The sequence below is a fragment of the Tamandua tetradactyla genome, chromosome 1 (genome assembly GCF_023851605.1).
Source record: "Tamandua tetradactyla isolate mTamTet1 chromosome 1, mTamTet1.pri, whole genome shotgun sequence".
Lineage (NCBI taxonomy): Eukaryota > Metazoa > Chordata > Mammalia > Pilosa > Myrmecophagidae > Tamandua > Tamandua tetradactyla.
Genome location: NC_135327.1, coordinates 222,380,887 through 222,405,519, shown reverse-complemented (window position 1 = coordinate 222,405,519; position 24,633 = coordinate 222,380,887). Strand labels below are relative to the sequence as shown.

The following is a 24,633-nucleotide window of genomic DNA, read 5'->3' as shown; positions in this document are numbered from 1 at the left end:
CTTATTTGCTTTGCTCCCCTATAGTATGGTGTTTAATCCTTAATGGAACAGTCTCAGCTGAAGAGCTTCAGCGTTGTGCGTGTGTCACAACAAAATATGTTTACTCTCTTCCAATTGCCTCTAGTGGCAAAAGTCTAGAAAAATCATACTATTTAAATTTGATGCTGTCAGCTCCTGATACTGATTCTGCTAATGATACCATTTTCTGTCAGTCTGATAGGGATAGATCATTTACTTGTAGTTCTGAGATTTAAAAAATATATATTTTTATTGAGAAATATCCACACTCATACAGTCCAACCATATTATACACTCAGTGGCTCATAATATCATACACAGTTGTGTATTCTTCATCATGATCATTTTTAGAACATTTGCATCACTCCAGAAAAAGACATATAAAGGAAAAAAAAAAAAGAACTCATAATCCTGTGCCCCTTACCTCCCTCTCATTGACCCATAGTATTTCAGTCTACCCGGTTTTTAACCCTTTATCTTCCCTATTATTTATTTATTTTTAAATTCTTATTCTTATACTTATTTATTCCTCTGTCCATACCCTGGATAAAGGGAGCATCACACACAAGATTTTCACAATCATACAGTCGCTTGTAAAAGCTACGTGGTTATGCAATCATCTTCAAGAATCAAGCTACTGTTACACAGGTCAACAGTTTTAGGTACTTCCTTCCAGCTCCTCCAATACACCATAAACTAAAAAGGGATATCTATATAATGCATAAGAATAACCTGCAGGATAACCTCTCAACTCTGTTTGAGATCGCTAAGCCATCGAAACTTTATTTTGTCTCATTTCGCCCTTCTCCCTTTTGGTCAAGAGGCTTTCTCAGTCCCTTGGTGCCAGGTGCTGGCTCATTCCGGGAGTTCTGTCCCACATTGCCAGGGAGTCATATCCCATGTAGTGGGGATGGCAGTGAGTTCACCTGCTGAGTTGGCATAATTATAAAGATTGGGGGCTCGGACTGTTGATTTGGTTGTCCCAAATCACTTCACAGTTGAGACAGTAGATATTGATGCACTCCTCTTCATGCTCCTCACACATGGGCTGGTCAGACTTCTTTTCTGGTCTGGGAAAAGGCCGGCAGAGAAATCTCTGTCACCTCCCATGGGACAGGGTGGAGGGGGCAATTGGCATGACAAAGCTCACCTTGCCCCTGTGCCTCCAGTCTTCTATTCCAGAAGACCCTCACTCCTCTCCCCCCCACAAAGCCCACTTCCCCACAGGCTTCACCTTGTTGCACGGGTAGATTTTTAACAACTAGCTAGGTGTGGGGGTGGAAAGGAAACCCTGGCTGGCAGCACTGGTGGATTTCCGAGGTCTGAGTGCTTGTGAGAATACCAGAAATTCTCTGAATGGGGAAGTTGAATATTCCTCCTTTCTCCCCATTCCTCCAGGGGACTTTGCAAATACTTCTTTAGTCACTGCTTCATGGAAGTAATTTAATCAAAAGGTTACACCCAGAGCTGGCCACATCTCATCTCTCTGGAGATAATCTAATCAAAAGGGTTTACCCTTTACGATATTAAATGAGGATTAAAGGACATGGCTTTTCTGGGGTACACAGCACTTTCAAACTAGTACACACAGGTACCCAAAGTTCAAGAAAAATGCTAGTTTGTATACATAAAGCACAACATCTCAGAATTTAGATATAACACTTAAAGTTCAGGAATAAATGTGACTGCAATCTAGGCCTCTATTTTCTTATAAGAATTTTTTTAACTTTTTTTTATTAATTAAAAAAAATTAGCAAACAAAACATTTAGATATCATTCCATTCTACATATATAATCAGTAATTCTTAATATCATCACATAGTTGCCTATTCATCATTTCTTAGTACATTTGCATCAATTTAGAAAAAGAAATAAAAAGACAACAGAAAAAGAAATAAAATGATAATAGAGAAAAAAAAGACTATGCAGACCATACCCCTTACCCCTCGCTTTCATTTACCACTATTTCAAACTGAATTAATTCTTATAAGAATTGTGTAAGAGAAATCATACAATATTTGGCCTTTTGTTTCTGGCTTATTTTTGCTCAATATAATGTCCTCAGAGTTTATTCACCTCACTGCATGCCTCATGACTTGCATAGTGGATCTTGAGGAGGCTAGATATAGGGTCGCTATATAATTAGGCAATCCTTTTACTAGGAATATGCTCAGAAGAATTAAAAGTAAGTTCTTGAATAGACATTTGCACACCGATGTTTGTGGTGACATTATTCATGATACTCAGTGGATGGAGATGGCTGAAGGATACATCAGCTGAGAAGCAGAAGGTTGAACTGTGGTGTATGTATATATATATATGATGGAATATTGTGTGTAGAGCTGTGGTTGCTCTTGCCATCTTGAGTCCCATGCCCCAGGCTGCTGGATTTACATGTTTAATCCATTCATCAGTAGATGGACAACCAGGTTGTTTCCACTTTTTGGCTATTATGAGTAATACTGCTATGAACATTCATGTGTATGTTTTCATTTCTCTTGGATAAATACCTAAAGAGTTGAATCGTTGGGTCAAATGGTGATTCTGTATAACATTTCAAGGAACTATCAGTATGTTTTCCAAAGTAGCTGGACCATTTTACATTCCCACTTGTATCCTTGCCCAGTACTTGTTATTATTGGGTCTTTTTTTATTATAGCCATGCTAGTGGTTATGAAGTGGCATTTCACATGGTTTTGATTTGCATTTCCCTGATGACTAATGATATTGAGCATCTTTTCATGTGTTTAGTGTATTTATTGGCCATTTGTATAATGTACTGGTTTGAAGCTATTACGTACCCCAGAAAAGCCATATCCTTTAATCTTTATTCAATATTGATGGGGGGGATCTTTCTGGTTGTTTCCATGGGAATGTGACCCACCTATTTGTTGGTGGTAACTTTTGATTAGATGGTGTGCTGGTTTGAAAAGATGTATGTGCCCTAGAAAAACCATGTTTTAATCCTAATCCCATTTTGTAAAGGCAGGCATTTCTTCTAATTCCTATTCAGTTTTGTATGTTTGAAACTGTAATTAGATCATCTCCCTGGAGATGTGATTTGATCAAGAGTGGTTGTTAAGCTGAATTAGGTCCAACCATTTTGGTGGGTCTGGATTAGTTTCTGGAGTCCTATAAAAGAGGAAACATTTTGGAGAATGAAGGAGATTCAAAGAGAGCAAAGCAGAACAACATAGCCACAAGAAGCAGAATCCACCAGCCAGTGACCTTTGGAGATGAAGAAGGAAAATGACTACTGGGAAGCTTCATGAAACAGGAAGCCAGGAGAAGAAGCTAGCAGATGATGCCGTGTTTGCCATGTGCCCTTCCAGATGAGAGAGGAACCCTGACCGTGTTCACCATATGCCTTTCCAGATGAGAGAGAAACTCTCACTGTGTTTGCCACGTGCCCTTCCACTTGAGAGAGAAACCCTGAACTTCATCAGCCTTCTTGAATGAAGGTGTCTCCCTAGATACCTTAGATTGAACATTTCTATAGACTTGTTTTAATTGGGACATTTTCTCAGCCTTAGAACAGTAAACTAGCAACTTATTAAATTCCCCTTTTTAAAAGCCATTCTGTTTCTGGTATATCACATTACAGCAGCTAGCAAACTAGAACAGATGATTTCCATGGAGGTGTGTCACCATCCGTTCAAGGTGGGTTTGCTTACTGGAGTCCTTTGAGAGGGAACCATTGTGGAAAAAACTTTAGACCACCAGAACTAACAGAGATCACAGCCAGAGACCTTTGGAGTAAAGGAAAACACCTCGCAGGAAGCCTTATGAAATGAGGAGTAAAAGCTAGCAGATGTCGCCATGTACCCTCCCATCTGAGAGAGAAACCCTGAACTTCTTTGACCCTTTCTTTGGAGTTAAGGTATCTTTCTCTGGATACTTTAAAAAATTTAGACATTTTCAAGGCCTTTGAACTGTAAACTTGAGAACCCTGCCTGCTGAGCCACCATGACCTACCCTAGACAGGCATTTCTGAAGCTGGATGCCAGTGCTCCTTGGTTTCTCTGTCATATCGCAAGGCACATGGTATTTCTTGGTATCTTCCTTCTGTTTTGGGTTTTATTTTATTTTGCTTTCTTTGACTTTCTTTTTCTGAATTTCATTCTCTCATGAAGGACTCTGGTAACAGGATTAAGACCCATTCTGACTGAGGTAGGCCACACCCTAACTGAAGTAACCTTTTCAAAAGGTCCTACTTACAATGCGTTCACACTCACAGGAATAGATGAACTTTAAGAACATGTTTTTCTGGAATATATACAACTTCCAACCACCACAGCACCCCTGCTGGGAATCAACTGATGCATTTGTGAGGATTTATTTCTAGATTCTCAGTTCTATTTCATTTATATATGTATATATCTAATCCTTATGCCAGTACCAACTCAAACTTTATATGAGAACTGTCTCCGAGTTACTCTGTATGCTACCATTTGTCTTACATGATATTAAAATGTAATTGTAGTAGAATGTATAACTTTATGCTTTTGGAGACTTTTTGCTTCTTGAAGAATCCTATAGTCAGCTTATGCCTTTGCTGACTCTGACTGGATGGGATGTCAGGCCTATATATAATACAAAAAGATAGAGTGTGACCTTTTCTTTCTGCTATTCAAGTCTTTAATGTCTTTCCCCAGTACCTGTCTCTTCCCTCCCTTCTCCATCAGATCCTAGTCACAGGCTCTGCAGACTCACTACTGTTCACTTCATTATCTTTTATTACTAATTCTTTTTAATTTGTATGCTCATTCATAAATTTCATGATCTAAGAAGGAAAAGATTAAGTCTAAGTTTTTGTCTTTGGAAATCTAGCTAATTCAACACCTTGTAATTCATAATTGGATTCTCTTTTGAACTGGTTCTTGAGGGTAACCCTAATAACAGATCCTGGCCACAGCTTTAGCTAGGCTCGAAGGCTGGGAGCTGGAGTCATCTGGAGGTTTGTTCATTCACAAGTCTGGCTGTATGCTGGCTATTGGCTGGAACTTTAGTTGGGGCAGGCACCTGAGAGAACACCTACATGTGACCTCTCCTTGTGACCTGAGCTTCCTCACCACATGGGGGCTGGGCTGCAAGGTCAAACGCCTTGAGAAAGAGAGCCAGGCAGAGCTATATTGCCTTTTTTCACCCAGGATTGGAAGTCATCACTTCTTCCACATGCTATTCATTAGAAGCAAAGTGATTAAGTTGGCCAATATTCTACCGATGTCAAAGAACTTATGAACATGTTTTAAGTATCCCCACATGAAAAAAAGTCATTTTTATCCAACACCCCTGACAATCTCAATTATTATGGCAACAGGCTCAGGTTCAAAGTCCAAGATCTCCCCATCTTAATCAGGTCCAGAGGGGGATGTGGAACCTTAGTTGTATGGCCCCTTGAATACAGTTCCTCTCAGTATGAATGCTTGAGAACTAAAGAAACAAATTATTATTACTCACACCCAACGTTCTTCTAAATTACTAATGACCCTCCCATTCACAAAGTGGAAAACTAAGAGGTACATGGGAGTCTCTAGTCCATAGTAATTCTGAAATCCAGGCAGTTGCATGTTGACATTCTTTGATTAGGCCTCAGTCATCCTAAGTATGGGAATGATTCTCCTTAGAGCTTTTCTGTACCTTCTGTGCTCTTTGTTCTACCTTTTTTTCCCATAAAAAAAAGACCTACGTTTGCAGTTTAGTAGTTTTCTTAGCCTGCTTCCTCCCTGTAGAACTACTAAGGTCAAAAGGCTTCTTTGTGTGTGTGATGGGAGTGTGTGCGTGTGTTGTCTTGGTTCCTTTTAATCCAGGGTAGCAAGTAGTGTTGGTGCTACTTCGTTTCTCTTACAAACTCTGTGAATTTCCTATGAATTTTATTTGGGTCCATTCCATTAGAAAAGTCACCCCCACATATCGTTTTGAGACAAGCTCTTTTCCACCTTTGGCTTCTTGTGAAACTGTTGTAGGACAGTGCCCTTAAGATTCTTATACTTTCAAGATCTTTAGAAGAATTTGAGGTATTATCTTAAATTTCTTGTAAGTCTTAACAAAGGGTTTTACAGTCATCATCTTGGCTTCATTTTTGGACTATGTTTTCTGTTTTTTAATTTTTATTAATAAAACCAACATACAATATGAACATTCTTTTTTATCACATAGTTGTATATTCATCATCATGATTATTTCTTAGAACATTTGCATCAATTCAGAAAAAGAAATAAAAAGAAAACAAAAAAAATTCATACATACCATATCCCTTACCCCTCCCTTGCATTGATCACTACATTTCAATCTACTAATTTTTTTAAACATTTGTTCCCCCATTATTTATTTATTTTTAATCCATATGTTTTACTCATCTGTCCATACAGTAAATAAAAGGAACATCAGACACAGGATTTTCACAATCACAGTCACATTGCAAAAGCAATCATCTTCAAGAAACATGGTTACTGGAGCATAGCTCTACATTTTCAGGCAGTTTCCTCCAACCTCTCTGTTACACCTTAACTAAAAAGGTGATATCTATTTAATGTGTAAGAAGAAACTCCAGGATAGCCTCCACTCGGTTTCGAATCTCTCAGCCATTGACACTTATTTTGTCTCATTTCTCTCTTCCCCCTTTTGGTCAAGAAGGTTTTCTCAATCCCTTGGTGCTGAGTCTCAGCTTATTCTAGGATTTCTGTCCCATGTTGCAGGAAGGTCCACACCCCTGGGAGTCATGTTCCATGTAGGGCGGGGGAGGGCAGTGAGTTTGCTTGTCATCTTGGCTGAGAAAGAGGCCACATCTGAGCAACAGAAGAGGTTCTCTTGGGGGTGACTGTTAGGCCTAATTTTGAGTAGGCTTAACCTATCATTTGCAGGGTTAAGTTTCATATAGACAAACCCCAAGATTGGGATCTCAGCCTATTGCTTTGGTTGTCCCCAGTGCTTGTGAGAATATCAAGAATTCTCTACTTGAGGAACTTGAATTTTCCCTCTTTCTCACCATTTCCCCAAGGGGACTTTGCAAATACTTTTTTATTCACTGTTCAAATCCTTCTGGGATTTATCAAGGCATCATCACTCTGGAGAAACCTACAAAATTTCATGCCCTACTCAAGGTTCCATGTACTTTTGGTGTTCAATTAAGCTGCCCATTTTCCTAATATATTAGGAAATGCACCAGTTGAAACATAAATTTTTTACCAAATAAATATTTTTTGCTTTATTCTCACACATAAGTTAAAGTTTTAAAAATTATTTACTATCTACTTTCAACACCTTGCATTACTGACATTCCTTTGCTCTTCCTCATGCAAACCATTATTAAATTTGTACATTTAGTCACTATCATTGTACACTCTAGGCATTCCTAGATTATGCCATCTCAGTCTTTATCATATATCTTTCCTTCTGATTTCATTTGTGCCCCCAGGCCTCCTACCTCTATCATTCTCACATTCAGCTTCATTCAGTGTTCTAACATAATTGTATTACAGTTAGGTTATATTGTGCTACCCATTTCTGAATTTTTTCAGTCAGTCCTGTTGCACAATCTGTATCCCTTCAGTTCCAATTACCCAATATCTACCCTATTTCTATCTCCTGATTACCTCTGTTCTTAACTGAAATTCTCCAAGTTCATTCATTAATGCTAGTTCATATCCATGAGACCATACAGTATTTGTCCTTTTGTTTCTAGCTAATCTCACTCAGCATAATGTCCTTAAGGTCCATCCATGTTGTCACATGCTTCATAACTTTATTCTGTCTTAAACAGCTGCATAATATTCCATCGTATGTATATACCACAGCTTGTCTAGCCACTCGTCTGTTGACGGACATTTGGGCTGTTTCCATCTCTTTGCAATTGTAAATAATGCTGCTGTAAACCATTGATGTGCAAATGTCCATTTGTGTCTTTGCCCTCATGTCCTCTGAGTAGATACCTAGCAATGGGATTGCTGGGTCAAATGGCAATTCTATACTTAGCTTCCGGAGAACCGCCAAACTGCCTTCCACAGCAGATGTACCATTTGACATACCTACCACCAGTGAATAAGTGTGCCTCTTTCTCTGCATCCTCTCCAGCACTAGTCATTTTCTGTTTTATTGATAATGGCCATTCTGGTGGGTGTGGGATGATATCTCATTGTGGTTTTGATTTGCATTTCCGTAATAGCCAGGGAAGTTGAGCATCTTTTCATGTGCCTTTTGGCCATTTGTATTTCCTCTTCTGAGAAGTGTGTGTTCAAGTCTCCTGCCCATTTTGTAATTGGATTGTCTGTCTTTTTGTTGTTGCATTGAATAATCTCTTTATATATTCCGGATACTAGACCTTTATCTGATATATCGTTTCCAAATATTGTCTCCCATTGTGTAGGCTGTCTTTCTACTTTCTTGATGAAGTCCTTTGATGCACAAAAGTGTTTTATTTTGAGGAGCTCCCATTTATTTATTTATTTCTTCAGTGCTTTAGGTGTAAGGTCCATAAAACCGCCTCCAGTTATAAGCTTCATAAGATATCTCCCTACATTTTCCTCTAACTGTTTTATGGTCTTAGACCTAATGTTTAGATCTTTGATCCATTTTGAGTTAACTTTTGTATAGGGTGTGAGATACGGGTCCTCTTTCATTCTTTTGCATATGGATATCCAGTTCTTTAGGCACCATTTATTGAAGAGACTGTTCTGTCCCAGGTGAGTTGGCTTGACTGCCTTATCAAAGATCAAATGTCCATAGATGAGAGGGTCTATATCTGCGCACTCTATTTGATTCCATTGGTCAATATATCTGTCTTTATGCCAGTACCATGCTGTTTTGACCACTGTGGCTTCATAATATGCCTTAAAGTCAGGCAGCGTGAGACCTCCAGCTTCGTTTTTTTTCCTCAAGATACTTTTAGCAATTCTGGGCACCCTGCCCTTCCAGATAAATTTGCTTATTGGTTTTTCTGTTTCTGAAAAGTAAGTTGTTGGGATTTTGATTGGTATTGCGTTGAATCTGTAAATCAATTTAGGTAGAATTGACATCTTAACTATGTTTAGGCTTCCAATCCATGAACATGGTATACCCTTCTATCTATTTAGGTCTTCTGTGATTTCTTTTAACTCATTGTGGTTTTGATTTGAAGCTTTATAATTTATACAGTGATGTTATTATAAAATTGCTTGTCAACACTCTCTTAAGTATAAATATTAATGAGTTTAGCTATTTTTTGAAAGATAACTTAATCCCAGAGAAAGGGTCAAGTACTACTATTCTTGGCACTTGATAAATTAAGTTTTCTTGACTGTGACCTTTGGTATGATCACTAGAGGGTGCCTTGAGATCAACTGTCTTTTATTGCTTTTCCCCTCTCCATAAAGGTGTACCTATGAGGTAGAGAAAAAGATGAACCTAGGGGCAGAGGAAAGTATAATTTAGCCTTAGGGCTGTATGGAAGACAGAAAGGGCAGGTCTCATTTACGATGCCTTGATATCAAGGTTTGGAGCTGTTCTTGTTCTTTTGGATCAAGAATTCAGCTTACCGTTCTACCCCAGAGGTTGTGTAACTTGGCATTATTTCTCAGTGTCTCATGCTTAATTTCTCTAAGGTAGTGAGAAATGAACAAAGGTGGTTTCAGCAAATGCTTGAAAATAAGCTTTCCTCATGTCTAAACTGATTTCCTTAGTACGAGTGTTTCTATTTGCATCAGGAGTCTTATCAGTGGAGCCATTCCAGAACATGGCCATCGACAATGCTGAGAACCTTTTCTATCCCTTCTAGCCTTTGCTTGAATTTGTTGTGTTTGGTTCCCCCATAGAATATGTACTTCCCTAAAACAATTTTAAGATTGTAATTATATGCAGTAGGTATGCTCTGTCACATTTTCAGTATTAAATCACTGTTTAATGCGAAATTACTATTATGGCAACTTAAAAAATGTAAGTCATTGAGATTCCTTTAGGGAAAAATGAAATCCTAAGCATTTGTCTTTTATAATGGTCATAGGGCTAACGAGCAACTTGCAGAGATCAGCACCAAACTTCTCGTTGAAAAACAACAGAACAGATCTTTAGTCAGCACTCTTGCTGTGAGGCCAGTCCTGGAGCCACCTTGTGTTGGAAATCTTAATAATAGTTTAGTGCTCAGTAGAAATCTTCTTCCGAGAGAAAACTTAGTTATTCCTTCCTCAAGCCCACAGCCTTCAAATAACAGCATGGAAAACTACTTGACCAAAGTTAGTTCTGTTATCTTTTTTCCCTGGGGTTTCAGGTTTCAGACACAATTCTTGTTTTTAATTTGGTGAAATACTGTGCTGCTTAATTACTTGTGGACCTTAAGTAAATGTCATAATTATTTGTGCTAATGAAAAAAGGACATAGAAAATTTAAATTCTTTTTCAAGACCCTGGGTCTCTCATTTTTAAGAGATAGCCATTGTTAACTTTATTTAATAAACGTAACTAAACTGACGCATTTTAAATTTCTTGAAAAGCTATATTTAGATTTTAGAAAGTACTGTTTAATAACCAGTACTTTGAGATGCTTTTACTTACTTTCTTGTTGATTTCAGGTTGGTTGTTATTCATAACCTTTTTACAGTTTTCCTGCATCACCCCAACTTTTCTACCCTTAAGTACAAATGAATGATTGGCATCCAAATATTTAACCAAAAAATGGGTGCTGTTTTACTTACAGCATTTTTATTTCAATTTTTATAAAATGTGTCTATTGCCAGGCAGTTGCACCATATTTTCAAATCAAGCAAATGTTTGAATTTTAAAAATGAAGTTCACTTATGTTTCTACATCTTGCCATCGCTTGAATGGCCATGACTATTAGAGGGCATTGATAAGAAGAGTATCTTAATAGCAAAGAAAATAGCATTTGGTGATTAAAATATCTATTTCAGTATACACTGGCTCATCATTTTGATGGTGTTTTCATCTTCTACTCTAGGAACGAGTAACATAGAACAGTGTTAAATGAAACTGCAACCATTTTTTTTGGCTTCATGCCATTGCAAATCAAAGAGTTCTTCTGGAGCCTATGTTATTTTTCTCTATACTAGTAAGGTTTCTTAGCCTTGCTACCAAATTTCCTAAAAATAAGTAAATTGACTATTTTAGTACATAAATGTAAGGTCCTAGCTAGCTTATATTTTTTCATCATTTAGTTAGCTTAATTTCATTTTATTTTTCTGAAAAAATGAGAAGGTTTCAGAGTCTGCTTCAGTCATGACATTGGATTATTGGATACAGATAAGAAAATGAGTGTCAAATACTCTTTTAAATTGTTAAGCATGATGCGAACTTAAAATGTTCTTATTAATTCTCACCATAAAATCAGATAATGTATTATTTGAAAGAGTATGTAAATGCGGAAACAATAAAAAAGAAGGTATTTGAGGATTTTTTCCCCTTTAATTTTTTAGGGAAAGGGGTGTTTACTTTTTAGTATTTCTGCTAAGTTGGAAAGAATTTATTTTAAACTTAACATAGTAGTTTGAGGTATACATGGTTCCGTTGTGGGGCACGGGTTTGCCAGCTCATGCTAGACTTAATGAGCGAGATTAAAAAGCACTACTCTGTCAAAACAAAAAGGCATGTTCTTGGTGTCTCCATAACTGTTGTGTGATGCTGTGAAGGAGTTGCTACACAGTTGTTACCTACAGAATTCTTAGAGTTGCAGAAAGAAGGTACCTTCTAGAGTTGCTAGGAATTTATTTCCACTAGGAAAACCTAAATCAACATGATGAGAAGTGGTAGCATATTGTCTGATATGATGGAAGGGGATGGATTTTGGGTGGAGCATTACAAAACCACAAACTTTTAAAAAGGTTTTTAGCTATGACTCTAGAAATTAAAATGTTAAAGATAGCATTAATATTAAAATTGTTTATGAATCTTTACTTTGCAAGGTTTCAACATCTTGGATTATTCATACTGTGATTCCTATCATACCCAGCTTTTTTGTTTTCTCCTGGCTTTGATTATGATCAATTAGTCTCTAGTCTTGTGATTTTTTGTACTGCCTGTAGAAGCAAGTTTCCTCCACATTCATAATATTTACTGTATCTCTTACTTTGACATGAAGGCTACTCTTGCCACTTGACATTTAGTGCTAATAGGCAACCACATATATATTTTGCTAATTTTTAGTTTCAGATTTCACATTCTAATTTAATTCTGGGATACTTTGTTCTATACATGAGAAGTAGTTTTACAGCTTTCTCCTTACTCAATTCTATGCTAAAACTTGGGCCAGCCACAGTGGCTCAGCAGGCAGAGTTCTCACCTTCCAGGCCAGAGACCTGGGTTCGATTCCTGGTGCCTGGGCAAAAAAAAAGAAAAGAAAAGAAAAAATTAAAACTAGCCTGACAGATCACGAGCTAGATTTTAACTGAAAGAATTCTTAACAGTTGAAAACTAAAAATATATTCCTGATAATTTTGTGAAAGAAAAATTTGGTTTAAAAATTTATGTTCAAGACTTGTCTAGTATGTTTGTTCATATCAAGTGCTGCATTCAGGGCCTGGCATGCAGGAGTTGCTTAGGACTTGTTTAAATTTGCTTAAATTTTGGAAGACTAATTTTACATTGATTGCTCTTATATTTTTGGTACATTTTGGACACTTTTAAATAATTTGTAATGATTTATTTAAGTAAGTTCTCTGTCAAGTGATTTTTTTCTAAAGGTGGTTTTACAAACACATCAAAGTTAAAACAATTAATATTCATAAGACTTTAACTTTTTACATGACAGAACATTGTATCTCAACAGAATATGGAATCACATTTCTTCCCAACTAAAAATAGACCCTTTTTAGACTACCAAGACAATGCCTGTCTATTCTGAATTTTAACTCTAATCAAACTATCATAATAGTTATGCTAAGTACTCATAAGTTAATAATTGAGTTTTTGTTGTTTTGTTTTGTTTTTGGCTTATCCAAGAAAAAATTCAGTTTAATATTGAAAATCAATCTATGTAATTCACCTAGCAACACACTAAAAATTTTCAAATGATTATATGGATAGACATAGAAAATATACTTAGAAAATTCCAGCATCCAACTCTTGAAAAGCCTCTCACCAAACTAGTAATAGAAGAGAACTTCTTCAATTTGTAAAGGATGTCTATAGAAAACCTCTAATATCATACTCAATAGTGAATTGCTGGATGCCTTCCTCTAATATTAGGAATAAGACGCATGTCTGATTTCATTACTTTTATTTAACTTTGTAATGAAGTTCTAATTGCAGTCAGGAAAGAATAATATGGGATAGGCATAGTTTGCCAAACCCCAACCAAAACCATTCCTGCCAACCCTGAAGAACACCTAGGTCTTTATATGAGATTCTACGAAGGTCCTATGCACTAGGACTACATTCCAGAAACCAACCTCATTTTACTATGAGTTCTTTAAATATGTATATGCCTTTGTCACTTAATTTTTCAGCTCCTTGATCAACAGACCATTCTTCAGTTATTTTCTCTGTAGCGAAATACATGTGTTTAATATTACAAACTGATAAATGTAATTTACTTGAGACATTAATCTTTTTACTATTAGATTTTGAATTGCAGTGGTTTAAATGGAAGAATTTGTTTGATTTTATTCATTTGAGTGCATCATATTTATTTTTTAACATTTGAATCTCATTAAAATAATGATAAATTTTAATTTAAAAATATCAGTATAACTGTAGCCTGTCAATAAATACTTTTGAATGGTCATGGAAAAATTGTTCTGATATCAGATGAAGGCATAACCATGGAAGCATAGGGCTGGACCAAAGAGACCTTGAGCCAAGAGGGAAGGCTCATCCACAGTGGTTGAAGGTGGGGGAGGGGGCTCCACCCCAATGTTCCTGCAGAGTGTGGCTGTCTCCCCAGTGCTTGGAGAGGGTGGGTCTTATGCCCTTGCATTCGGGGGAACCTGGCTACCACTCAGGAAGACCCTAGTTACTGCCGTGGCACTTGTAAAGGGTGGGGCTGCTGCTTCAGCAGTCACAGAGGACAACTGTCTATCCAGAGATGACTCTCAGACCTTAAAATCTATTAGAATTTGCCCTGCTGGGTTTCAGACTTGCTTGGAACTGTGACCCCTATTTTCCTCTCCTTTCTGAACTGAGAATGTCTGTCTTATGCCTAACCTATCTTTGTATGGGAAGCAGTTATCTGTTTTCTAAGTTTAATAGGTCCACAGAGAGGAACTTTGTCCCAGGAAGGACCACATGCATAGCAGATTTTGATGAGACTTTATACTTAGAATTGTCACTGAAATATGGCTTAAGGCTTTTGGGGATGTTGTGATGAAAGAATATATTTCATTCATAATGTCTTTTGTCTGCCCAGTGTGTGGACTCTGGTATTTGTCATAGCAGCCTGGCAAACCGAGCCATCAGTGTACCCTTTTAGACAGTGTTAGATGGAAACACAGGCAATATGGTTTAAAATATTCCCACACATTTCATAATTGAGTAGATAAATGTAACCATACAGTTAATTGTTTCCTAATTTCTATAAAGGAAAACAAAGTTACAATTAAAGTTATACATTGCTGTCCTCGTTTCCAATTCTAGAAAGTCATAAATCAGAGAAACTACGTTTGAAAACTAGCCCTAAAATCTAAATTTATCCTTCCTTCAAGCAAATTTTCTGAACTCTTTGTGTTCGTACAAATGAAGAATGTTTGAATCATGATACAGGTAGTGTAATATATTAACTTAATTTTTTGCCAGTAGGATTTTCACATGATATTAAGACACAGTACCACTTACTTTATGATTCTGTGTTGAAAAAGTAATAGCATGGATCATACTTTTAGATTTTACTTTTCTAAAAGTATAGAATGGAAAATTTGTTTTATTTTTTATTGTGGATATATATATATATATATATATATATATATATATATATATAAAACACAAAATTTCCTGTTTCAACCATTTTTTATACACTGTTGGTATTAATTACATTCACAATTTTGTGTTACCATCACTATCATCCATTACCAGGATTTTTTCATGATCCAAACAGAAATTCTGTACATATTGAGCATTAATGCCCCATTTCCCCCTTCTCCAAAGTGTATTTTATTTTAAGGAAAAATCCATTAAAGTCAAAAAATGGTTTCGAACAGAGTTTTGCTATGAACTGCAAAGTAATGCATTCAGTGTTAAACATGACGTGAATTGATCAACATTCTTTGTACCGTTAAGATCACATACCACCTTTCTGAAATTATGTCTATTCCGTATACCAATTATTAATTGTGCTTTTTATTAGAGTAATTTAACAACATCATATATATTTCCCCCTTTGGTTATCTAAACTTAAAATAGGTAAAAAATTTTAAAATTTTATGTATGTGATCATTTTTCTCCAAGTTAGGTTTATTCTCTAAAAATATCAAAGACTACATTTCATAAGATGTGTGTCATTCTTACTATATTGTCTCTCTTGTTTAACTTAACATCATAAATTATATTTGACTTATTGCAGATGCGGCAGGAATTGGAAAAAAATATAACTAGAGAACTAGAGGAAGAAGTTATGTTGATAAAAATTATGAATTAAATTTAGATATTGATTTTTGAAATGAACTGTAAATAGTAAATGGCATCTCTTTCTATTGTTTGGATATTAGACACAATGTTAAGTATTTTTTCTTATATATATATCTAATGAGAGACCTTAAAGCATAGCATTCATAATGAAGAATGTAATTGTTCTTCATTTCATCATGTTTCTGGTTCTTTTAAACAATCTCAAACAGTCTCTGTATCCCTAACCTTTATTATTTCTGGCTATGACCTTCCTTTACTTCTGCCATGCCTAGAGAGCTGAAACTCTTCTCAGAAAACATAAGGAAAGCTTTAGCCACTTCTCATCTTTACTGTAGTAGTAGAAGGCTGAAAAACAGATTCATCTTGTGATACCTAGTTGAACAATTACTGTTTGAAAAGTGGTTACTTGACTAGTGGCATTTTGAATCTCCAGTTATTCACTGTGTCATTGCTTTGCTTTTGCCCTCAGGATAATTTCAAATTCCTTAGCCTGGATTAAAAATGCTCATACCAATATGGTTCTTGCTAAGTTATTCAGCCTTATCGCTTGCTCATTTGCCCCTACTCTCCCCCTTTGCTCTGGCATAATATAGACTACTTATATCATTCCAGAAAGGTTCTTCCTCACCTGTGGCTCTTTGCAGGTGCTTCTCTCTATTTGACGTAATTTATATTTATCCTTAAATTAGCAACTTACCTATCACTTGCACCAGAAGGCCTATGATATTGACATAAAATTGGGATAGATGTTCCTCCCATGTGTTGCAATAGTATTCTGTTTTTGTACCTGTTATCATATATATGACTTTGTATGGAAGTGGCCTGTTCATTTGGTTTTTCAGATTATAGTACTTATTGTAGAGGGGTGGACTTGGTCATTTCATCTTATAATTCCAGTTTGCTTGTCATAGAGCCTTAGCACATGGTTGTTGAATAAACCATGAATGAAGAATAAGGAAAGCAGAAGCTCTGATATTTAGTCACAGGGCTAATTAGTTACACACAGTCCATTGTGTAAATATGGGCAAATTATACTGAATAGTAGCCTTGTAATTTGTACTGAAGCTGTACAAATATTTTTCATTCTTCCTAACGCTAATAAAAATCTCAACTTTCTTGACTGTTACTTAGTTTTAACCATGAAGTTTTTAAGATTAAGGATGTAATTTTTTCTTTTTCTTTCCAGCTGCTGCTGAGTTTGAATCTGGATCCTATAGAGCTTCTCTTCTAGGATCTACTGATGAGTCAAATCTAAATCAAGACCTAGTTTTAAAAGCATCACAAGAATATGTACAAATTTTAAATAAAAATTGTATGATCTGAAACATAAATAATAATTTATTTACTAGGCTGTTTATACAATGTTTTAATGGTTTCCTCTTGTATGATATGTGAAAATATTAAAATATTTTGTATCATATCTGTTTAATAAAAATTTCTGTATTGCTTTAAGCCATGTTTCTTGGAATCTATAACTTTTAAATGGATTTTGCAAACGAAAACCATCATTATTGAGTTTTTACATAGCCAAAATTCTAGCCATTTAAAGTTGTCATTAGTATTTAAGTAGAGTTAATTGATGGCTTATTTGTAAGTTGTTATCACTATATAACTATAAAAAACCAGGTATCCATCATTTAATATATTGCTGCTATGTCAGTTGTCAATGCTTAGACTATTACAATTGTTATAGTGCCATCAAACTTATATAGAATTTTAATAACTGTATACATTGATTTATAGATATTTCTTCATGAAGAAATAAGATTGGCCTAAAGCTTTTCACCTTTTCTATTTATTTTTTATTCACTTTTAAAAACATAGAGAAAAAATTGCAAGTTATAATAGAAAGGACTATTTCTCCCCTGAACCATTTGAAAGAATAAATTGCCCATGTGATTGATGCCCATTACTGTTGATTATTCTAGTATGTATTTCCCACAAACAAAGACATTCTGTACAACTACAGTAAAACCATCACAATCATAAAATTAACATTAATACATTCTATCATTTAAGCCCCAGACCTTTTAATATTTGCCATTTGTCTCAGTGCCATTTGCTGCAAAAGGATCCATTTCTGAATTGCGGATTGAATTTCATTGTTGTATCCCTATAGTCTCTGTCAGTCTGGAATAATTTCTTGGTCTCTCCTTGAATTTCAAGACCTTGATTCTTTTGAAAATTGAATGTCAGTAATATGGAATGTTCCGCAGTGTGGGTTTTTCTGATGCTTCCTTATGATTAGATTCAGATTAAATGTTTCTGGCTGTAGAATCTTAGAAAGAATCCTGCACTCTTCTCATTACATCCTATCACATGACCCACAATTTGATTTGCTATGTTCTATTTTTTTTCAACCTTCAGCTCACGAATTGTCTCTTCTGCTCTGTCCAATCTGTTCCCTGAACTGTCCATAAAATTTTTAAAAACAGTTTTATTGTACAATATAACATATATACAAAGCAAAGAAAGAAGAAACAATAATTTTCAAGTTGTACTTCAACAAGTAGTTACAGAAGAGATTCAAGAGTTTGTCATGTGCTACCATTCTACTATCTCAGAGTTTCCTTCTAGCTGCTCCAAAACATTGGAGGCTAGAAGGCATATTAATATAGTGATTCAGCAATCATACTTGCTTGTTAAATTCTGTTTCCTCTGCTATACCTTCCCATCCTCTGATCCCTCTCCCAATCTATAGGGTTCTTTACAAATTGCCCTAATTCTGACTTTTACATGTTGAGAAAGGGTTTCAACACTATAGGATAGGGGGATGTAATCAATCAACAATATTGGAGAGGCTGGTCCCTCTGAGTTTCAGGATATCTCTGACCTAGGAACCCTCCAGGAATTATAGATTTCAGGAAAGCAGACTTAGTGTATGAAACCTTCATAGAGTCTCAGTTCGAGCCCTAGCTGTTCTCAAGTCAACAGGGGTGAGGTCGGTTGAAGTTTAGCAACCATGGCAATTAGCACTATCTTAATTTGAAGCTTGCATAAGAGTAGCCTACGCTTCTGGGAAGATGCTGTAATGGGGCAGATTGAAATCACCCCTGCTCCGTGGAACAAGATAGGTGGGGGAGAGAATGACCAGGACTGTTATCCCATGAGGCGAGTACTCGAAGAGGGTTTCTAGGGTGTTCTGGGGGTGAGAGAGGCAGGGGGATTGGGACAGGGAGAGCGGGTGGGTCAGACCTAGCCATGATCCCCACTGGAGGCATGCAGTGAGGTGTGGTTCAGAGGGAACTGGTCATCCCTCTGCTCAAGCCTACATCAGCTATTGGCTGGGGAATCTTCCCCGAACATCACTACAGCTCGTAGCACCCATAGGGAGCCCTGAGGCAGCATGGCCATCAGATTGAAGAGCCGGGCCCCGGGCCCTGGGAGCAGTCACCAGACCAGGTGCCAAGAACAGCTGTTCGGGTGCTGTGAGGCAGCTGCTTGCCCTGGGCCTTGTCGGGTACCTCCCTCCCGTGCACTGGGACCAACCATCCCATTGCCACAGGCTGGGAAAGGCCCCCCAATCCTCCTTGCCATACACACAGACTCTCTAGTCAGACTTAGCAGTTGGAGAGGGGTGGGCCTGAGGGGAGGAGGTACCTCAGGAATGCTACCTGCTGGTGAAAAGTGATAAGTGCAGGCAAGCAAACTACTTAGGTTTTTTCTTTTTTTCCCTTAAAAAAAAAATATATATATATACACACATATATATGTTTTATTTTTATGTACATATTTTATGTATTTATATTTTTAATTGACTTTAAGCTTTTTATTTCTTATTTTTTATTCTATTTATTTTCTTTTACTTTAAAAATATTTTTATTGAGAAGTCTTTTCACACACATACAGTACAAATATGGTATACAATCAGTGGCTCACAATATCATCACACAGTTGTGTATATACCACCATGATCATTTTTAGAGCATTTGCATCACTCCAGAAAAAGAAATAAAAAGGAAAAAAACTCATGCATCCCATACCCCTTACCCCTCCTTCTCATTGACTACTACTATTTCAATCCACTAATTTTTTTTACCCTTTGTCCCCTGTATTATTTATTTTTTATCCATATGTTTTTACTCATCTGTCCATACCCTGGATAAAGGAGCATCAGAGACAAAGTTTTCACAATCACACGGTCACATTGTAAAAGCTATACAGTTATAGAAAAGTCTTCAAGAAAATCAAGGCTCGGCAGGCCACAGTGGCTAAGCAGGCAGAGTTCTTGCCTGAACTGGGTTCTGTTCCCAGTGCCTACCCACAAGGAAAAAAAAAAAGAAAGAAAATCAAGGCTACTTGAACATAGCTCAACAGTTGCAGGTACTTCCCTCCAGTCACTCCAATACACCATAAACTAAAAAGGGATATCTATTTAATGCATAAGAGTAATCTCTAGGACAACCTCTCGACTCTGTTTGAAATCTCAGCCAGAGACTTTATTTTGTCTCATTTCTCTCTTCCTCTTTTTGGTCAAAAGTCTTTCTCAATCCCATGATGCTAGGCCCTGGCTCATCCCAAGAGTTCTGTCCCACATTGCCAGGGAGAACTCCACCCCTGGAGTCATGTCCCATGTAGGGGAGGGGAAGCTGGCCTAGCTTTTAATAGACCCTCAAGTAGAACTGTACCTCATACATGATATCTGGGCCTTGGTTTGATGGGGGATTATTGACAAACCAAGTGCAAAAGGGAAACTTCAGTACAAAACCAAGTAAAAGCAAAACTAGACCAACTTTCAAAATAACCTTGCTAAGATAATCAAATGCCCCAAACATAAAAGAAAATCACAAAGTATGTGGAGATCCAAGCAGAAATGGCTCAGCCAAAGCAAAAACTCCGAGGGGACACAGAATATGGAATACTCGAGGATATTTATAAAGAGTGAAGGATATCAGGAAGATACTAGAAGAGCATAAAGAAGAATTCAAAAAATTAAATTAAAATGTAGATCTCACAGAGATGAAAGAAAAAGTAGATCAAATTAGAAATATACTAGGGACACATGGTAGATTTGAAGGCGCAGATAGAAGAATAAGCTAGAAGACAGAATGATTGAATTAGAATAAACAAAAGAAGAAAATGGCAAGAAAGGTGGAATAAATGGAACTGGATTTTAGGGAAATGATGGACAACGAGAGGTGCACAAGTATAAGAAACATCAGTGCCCCAGAAGGAGAAAAATTAAAGGGCTGGGAAAATTAATTGAAGATACAATCAGGGAAAACTTCCCAACTCTTATAAAAGATATAAATATGCAAATAAAAGAGCCCAATGAACTCCAAACAGAATAAATCCAAAAATATACTAATAGAACTTTCAAATGTTGAAGAGAAACAGAACATTCTGAAAGCAGGAGAAAAGTGATCTTGTATATACAAGGCAAAACACATAAGATCGAGTTTGGACTACTCAACAGGCACCATGGAAGCAAGAAGGCTGTGATATGATATATTTAAGATTCTAAATGAAAAACACTTTTAGCCAAGAATTTTATATCCAGACAAGTTTCTTTCAATATTGAGGGAGAGATTAAAATTTTCAAAGACAACGACTGAGAGAACTAGTCAACAAGAGACCTACCCTACAAGGAAAGGAAAGGGAGTCCTGTCAGTTAAAAAAACAAAACGGGAGAGGGAGGTCTGGAGGGCACAGAATTGAAGACTACCAGTAAGGGTAATTTAAAGGATAAAAAGAGAGAGAGGGCATCTCTCTAAGCCAACTCAGCAGGTGAATTCACTACCATTCCCCTATGGGGACACGACTCCCAGGGGTGTAAGCTCCCTAACAACATGGGACAGAAATCCCGGGATAGACCAGGACCCAGCATCAAGGAATTGAGAAAGCTTTCTTGGCCAAAAGTGGGAAGAGAGAAATGAGACAAAATAAAGTTTCAGTGGCTGAGAGATTTCAATCAGAGTCTACAGGTTATCCTGTAGGTTATTCTTACACATTATATAGATATACCTTTTGAGTTTATGGTGTGTTGGAATAGCAAGAGGGAAGTATCTGAAACTGTTGGGCTGTGTTCCAGTAGCCTATTCTTAAAGGCAATTGTACAAAGATCTAATATTTACAATGTGACTGAGTGATTGTGAAAACCTTGGGTTTAATGCTTCTTTTTTCTAGGGTATGGACAGATGAGTAAAACTTATGGATAAAAAATAAATAATAGAGAGGACAAAGGTTAAAATAAACTGGGTAGATGGAAACACTGGTGGTCAATGAGAGGAAAGGTGAAGTGTATGGCATGTATGAGTTTTTTCTTTTTATTTCTTTTTCTAGAGTGATGTAAATGTTCTAAAAGATGATCATTATCATTTGCACATCATACAATCCACTTAAGAGTATAGACGTGCCTTCACCACCATAATCTATCTGAAGACATTTCCTTTTCTTCCACAAAGAATCCATACCCCTTCCCCATGCCCCTGCCTGTTAACATTTAGTTTTGGCATAATGTTTTTGTTACATTCAGTGGAAGCATATTACAATGTTACTGTTGACTCTAGACCTAGCTTGAGATGATCATACTTTTTTCCATATACTATCATCCATTTTCAACACCCTGCAATATTGACATTCATTTGTTCCCCCCCCATGCAAAAAATGTTTTATTTGTACATTTAGTCACCACGGTTGTTAACTCTAGCATTCCTAGGTTATACTGTCTGTCTTTATCCTCTATCTTCCCTTCTGGTTTCAAATGTGCCCCCAGCCCTTTTCCCTCGATCATACTCACATTCAGCTTCATTCAGCACTTATATTATTGTGCTACAATCAGGTAGTATTATGCTATCCTTTTCTGAATTTTTACAATGAGTCCTGTTGCACAATCTGTTTTCATTCAGCATTGCTTGCCCAATCTCTACCCTATTTCTATCTCCTGATAACCTGTGTTCTTAACTTCAATTCTCCAATTTTTTCATTAATGTTAGTTCATATTAGTGAAACCATATGGTATTTATCCTTTTGTTTCTGGCTAATTTTACTCAGCATAATGTCCACAAGGTTCATCTATGTTGTTATATGTTTCATGACTTTATTTTATCTTACAGCTGCCTTATATTCCATTGTATATATATACCACAGCCTGTTTAGCCACTCATCCATTGATGGACATTTGGATTGTTTCCATCTCTTGGCAATCATAAATAATACTGCTATAAACATTACTGTGCAAACGTCTGTGTCCTTGTCCTCACATCCTCTAAATATATCCCTAGTAATGGGATTGCTGGATCATATGGCAATTCTATACAATTGCCAAATTGCCTTCCAGAGCAGTTGTACCATTTTACATTCCCATCAACAGTGGATAAGTGTGCCTCTTTCTCCACATCCTTTCCAGCACTTGTCATATTCTGTTTTGTTGTTGTTGTTGTTGTTGTTATTGGCATTCTAATAGATGTTAGGTGATATCTCATTGTGGTTTTGATTTGCATTTCCCTAATAGCCAGTGAAGTATAACATGTGCTTTTAGTCATTTATATTTCATCTTCTGGGAAGTGTCTGTTCATGTTTTTTGCCCATTTTTAAATTGGGTCGTTTGTCTTTTTGTTGCTGAGTTGAAGGATCTCTTTATATATTCTGAATACTAGATCCTTATTTGATATGTGGTTTCCATATATTGTTTCCCATTGTGTAGGGAGCCTTTTTACTTTCTTGGCAAAGTTCTTTGATGCACAAAAGTGTTTGATGTTGAGGAGATCACATTTATCTATTCCTTTTTTCAATGCTCGTGCTTTGGGTATAAGGTCTAGGAAACCACCCCCTATTATATATTTTATAAGATATTTCCCTACATTTTCTTCTAAAAGTTTTATGATCTTAGCTCTAATGTTTTTTTCTTTGATCCATTTTGAGTTAATTTTGTATTGGGTATGAGATACGGATTCTCCTTCATTCTTTTGCATATGGATACCCAGTTCTCCAAGCAGCATTTATTGAAGAGGCTGCTCTGTCCCAGGTGGGTTGGCTTGATTGCTTTGTCAAAGATCAATTGTCCATAGATGAGAGGGTCTATATATGAACATTCTATTCAATTCTCTTGGTCAGTATAGCTCTCTTTATGCCAGTCCCATGCTGTTTTAACCACTGTAGCTTTGTACTATGCTTTAAAGTCAGGTAGTAAAAGGGAGAAGAGAGAAATGAGACAAAGTAAAATTTCAGTGGTTGAGAGATTTCGGAGTCAATAAGTTATCCTGCAGGTTATTCTTATATGTTACATAGATATCCTGTTTTAGTTTATGGTGTGTTGGAGTGGCTGGAGGGAAGTACCTGAAGCTATTTAGCTGTGTTCCAGTAGCCTAGCTTCTTGAAGACAATTTTATAAAGATATAATGTTTACAATGTGACTATGCGAGTGTGAGAACCTTGTGTCTGATGCTCCTTATATCCAGTATATGGACAGATGAGTAAAAAATATGGATTAAATGAATAAATAATAGGGGGACAACATGTAAAATAAATTCAGTAGATGGGAACATTCATGGTCAACAAGAAGGAAGGGTGAGGTGTATGGTATGTATGAGTTTTTTTCTTTTTTCTTTTTATTTCTTTTTCTGGAGTAATGCCAATGTTCTAAAAAATGACCATGGTGATGAATACACAACTGCATAATGATATTGCAAGTCATTGATTATACACCATGTATAGAATGTATGTGTGTGAAAATTTCTCAATAAAAAAAAGAAGAAAAAAGTCAGGTAGTGTGAGACCTCCCACTTCATTTTTATTTGTCAAGATATTTTTTGCTATTTGGGGCACTCTTCCCCTCCAAATAAATTTGGTTACTGGTTTTTCTATTTCTGAAAAGTAAGGTAGATTTTAATTGATACTATATTTAATCTATAAATCAATTTGGATACAATTGACATCTTAACTATATTTAGTCTTCTAATCCTTGGACATGGTGTACTGGTTTGAAAAGATTTATGTTCCCTAGAAAAGCCATGTTTAATCCTAATCAATCTTGTGGGAGCAACTATTTCTTTTAATTCCTATTCAGTACTGTATATTGGAAATTTGATTAGGCTATCTTCACAGAGACGTGACTCAATCAATTGTGGGTATT

At 36.4% G+C, this 24,633-nt stretch overlaps 1 protein-coding gene across 1 annotated transcript in view; it reads left to right on the top strand.

Moving 5' to 3' along the window:
• The window catches only part of ANKRD26 (ankyrin repeat domain containing 26), a 1,272,391-nt gene extending 1,255,379 nt beyond the window's left edge, over window positions 1-17,012 (top strand). Inside the window, exon 34 of the mRNA XM_077153143.1 lies at window positions 16,747-17,012. Within this exon, the coding sequence (XP_077009258.1) occupies window positions 16,747-16,756 (10 nt within the window). The 3' untranslated portion in view covers window positions 16,757-17,012. The remainder of the gene's footprint in view (window positions 1-16,746) is intronic.
• Window positions 17,013-24,633: the final 7,621 nt, after the last annotated feature.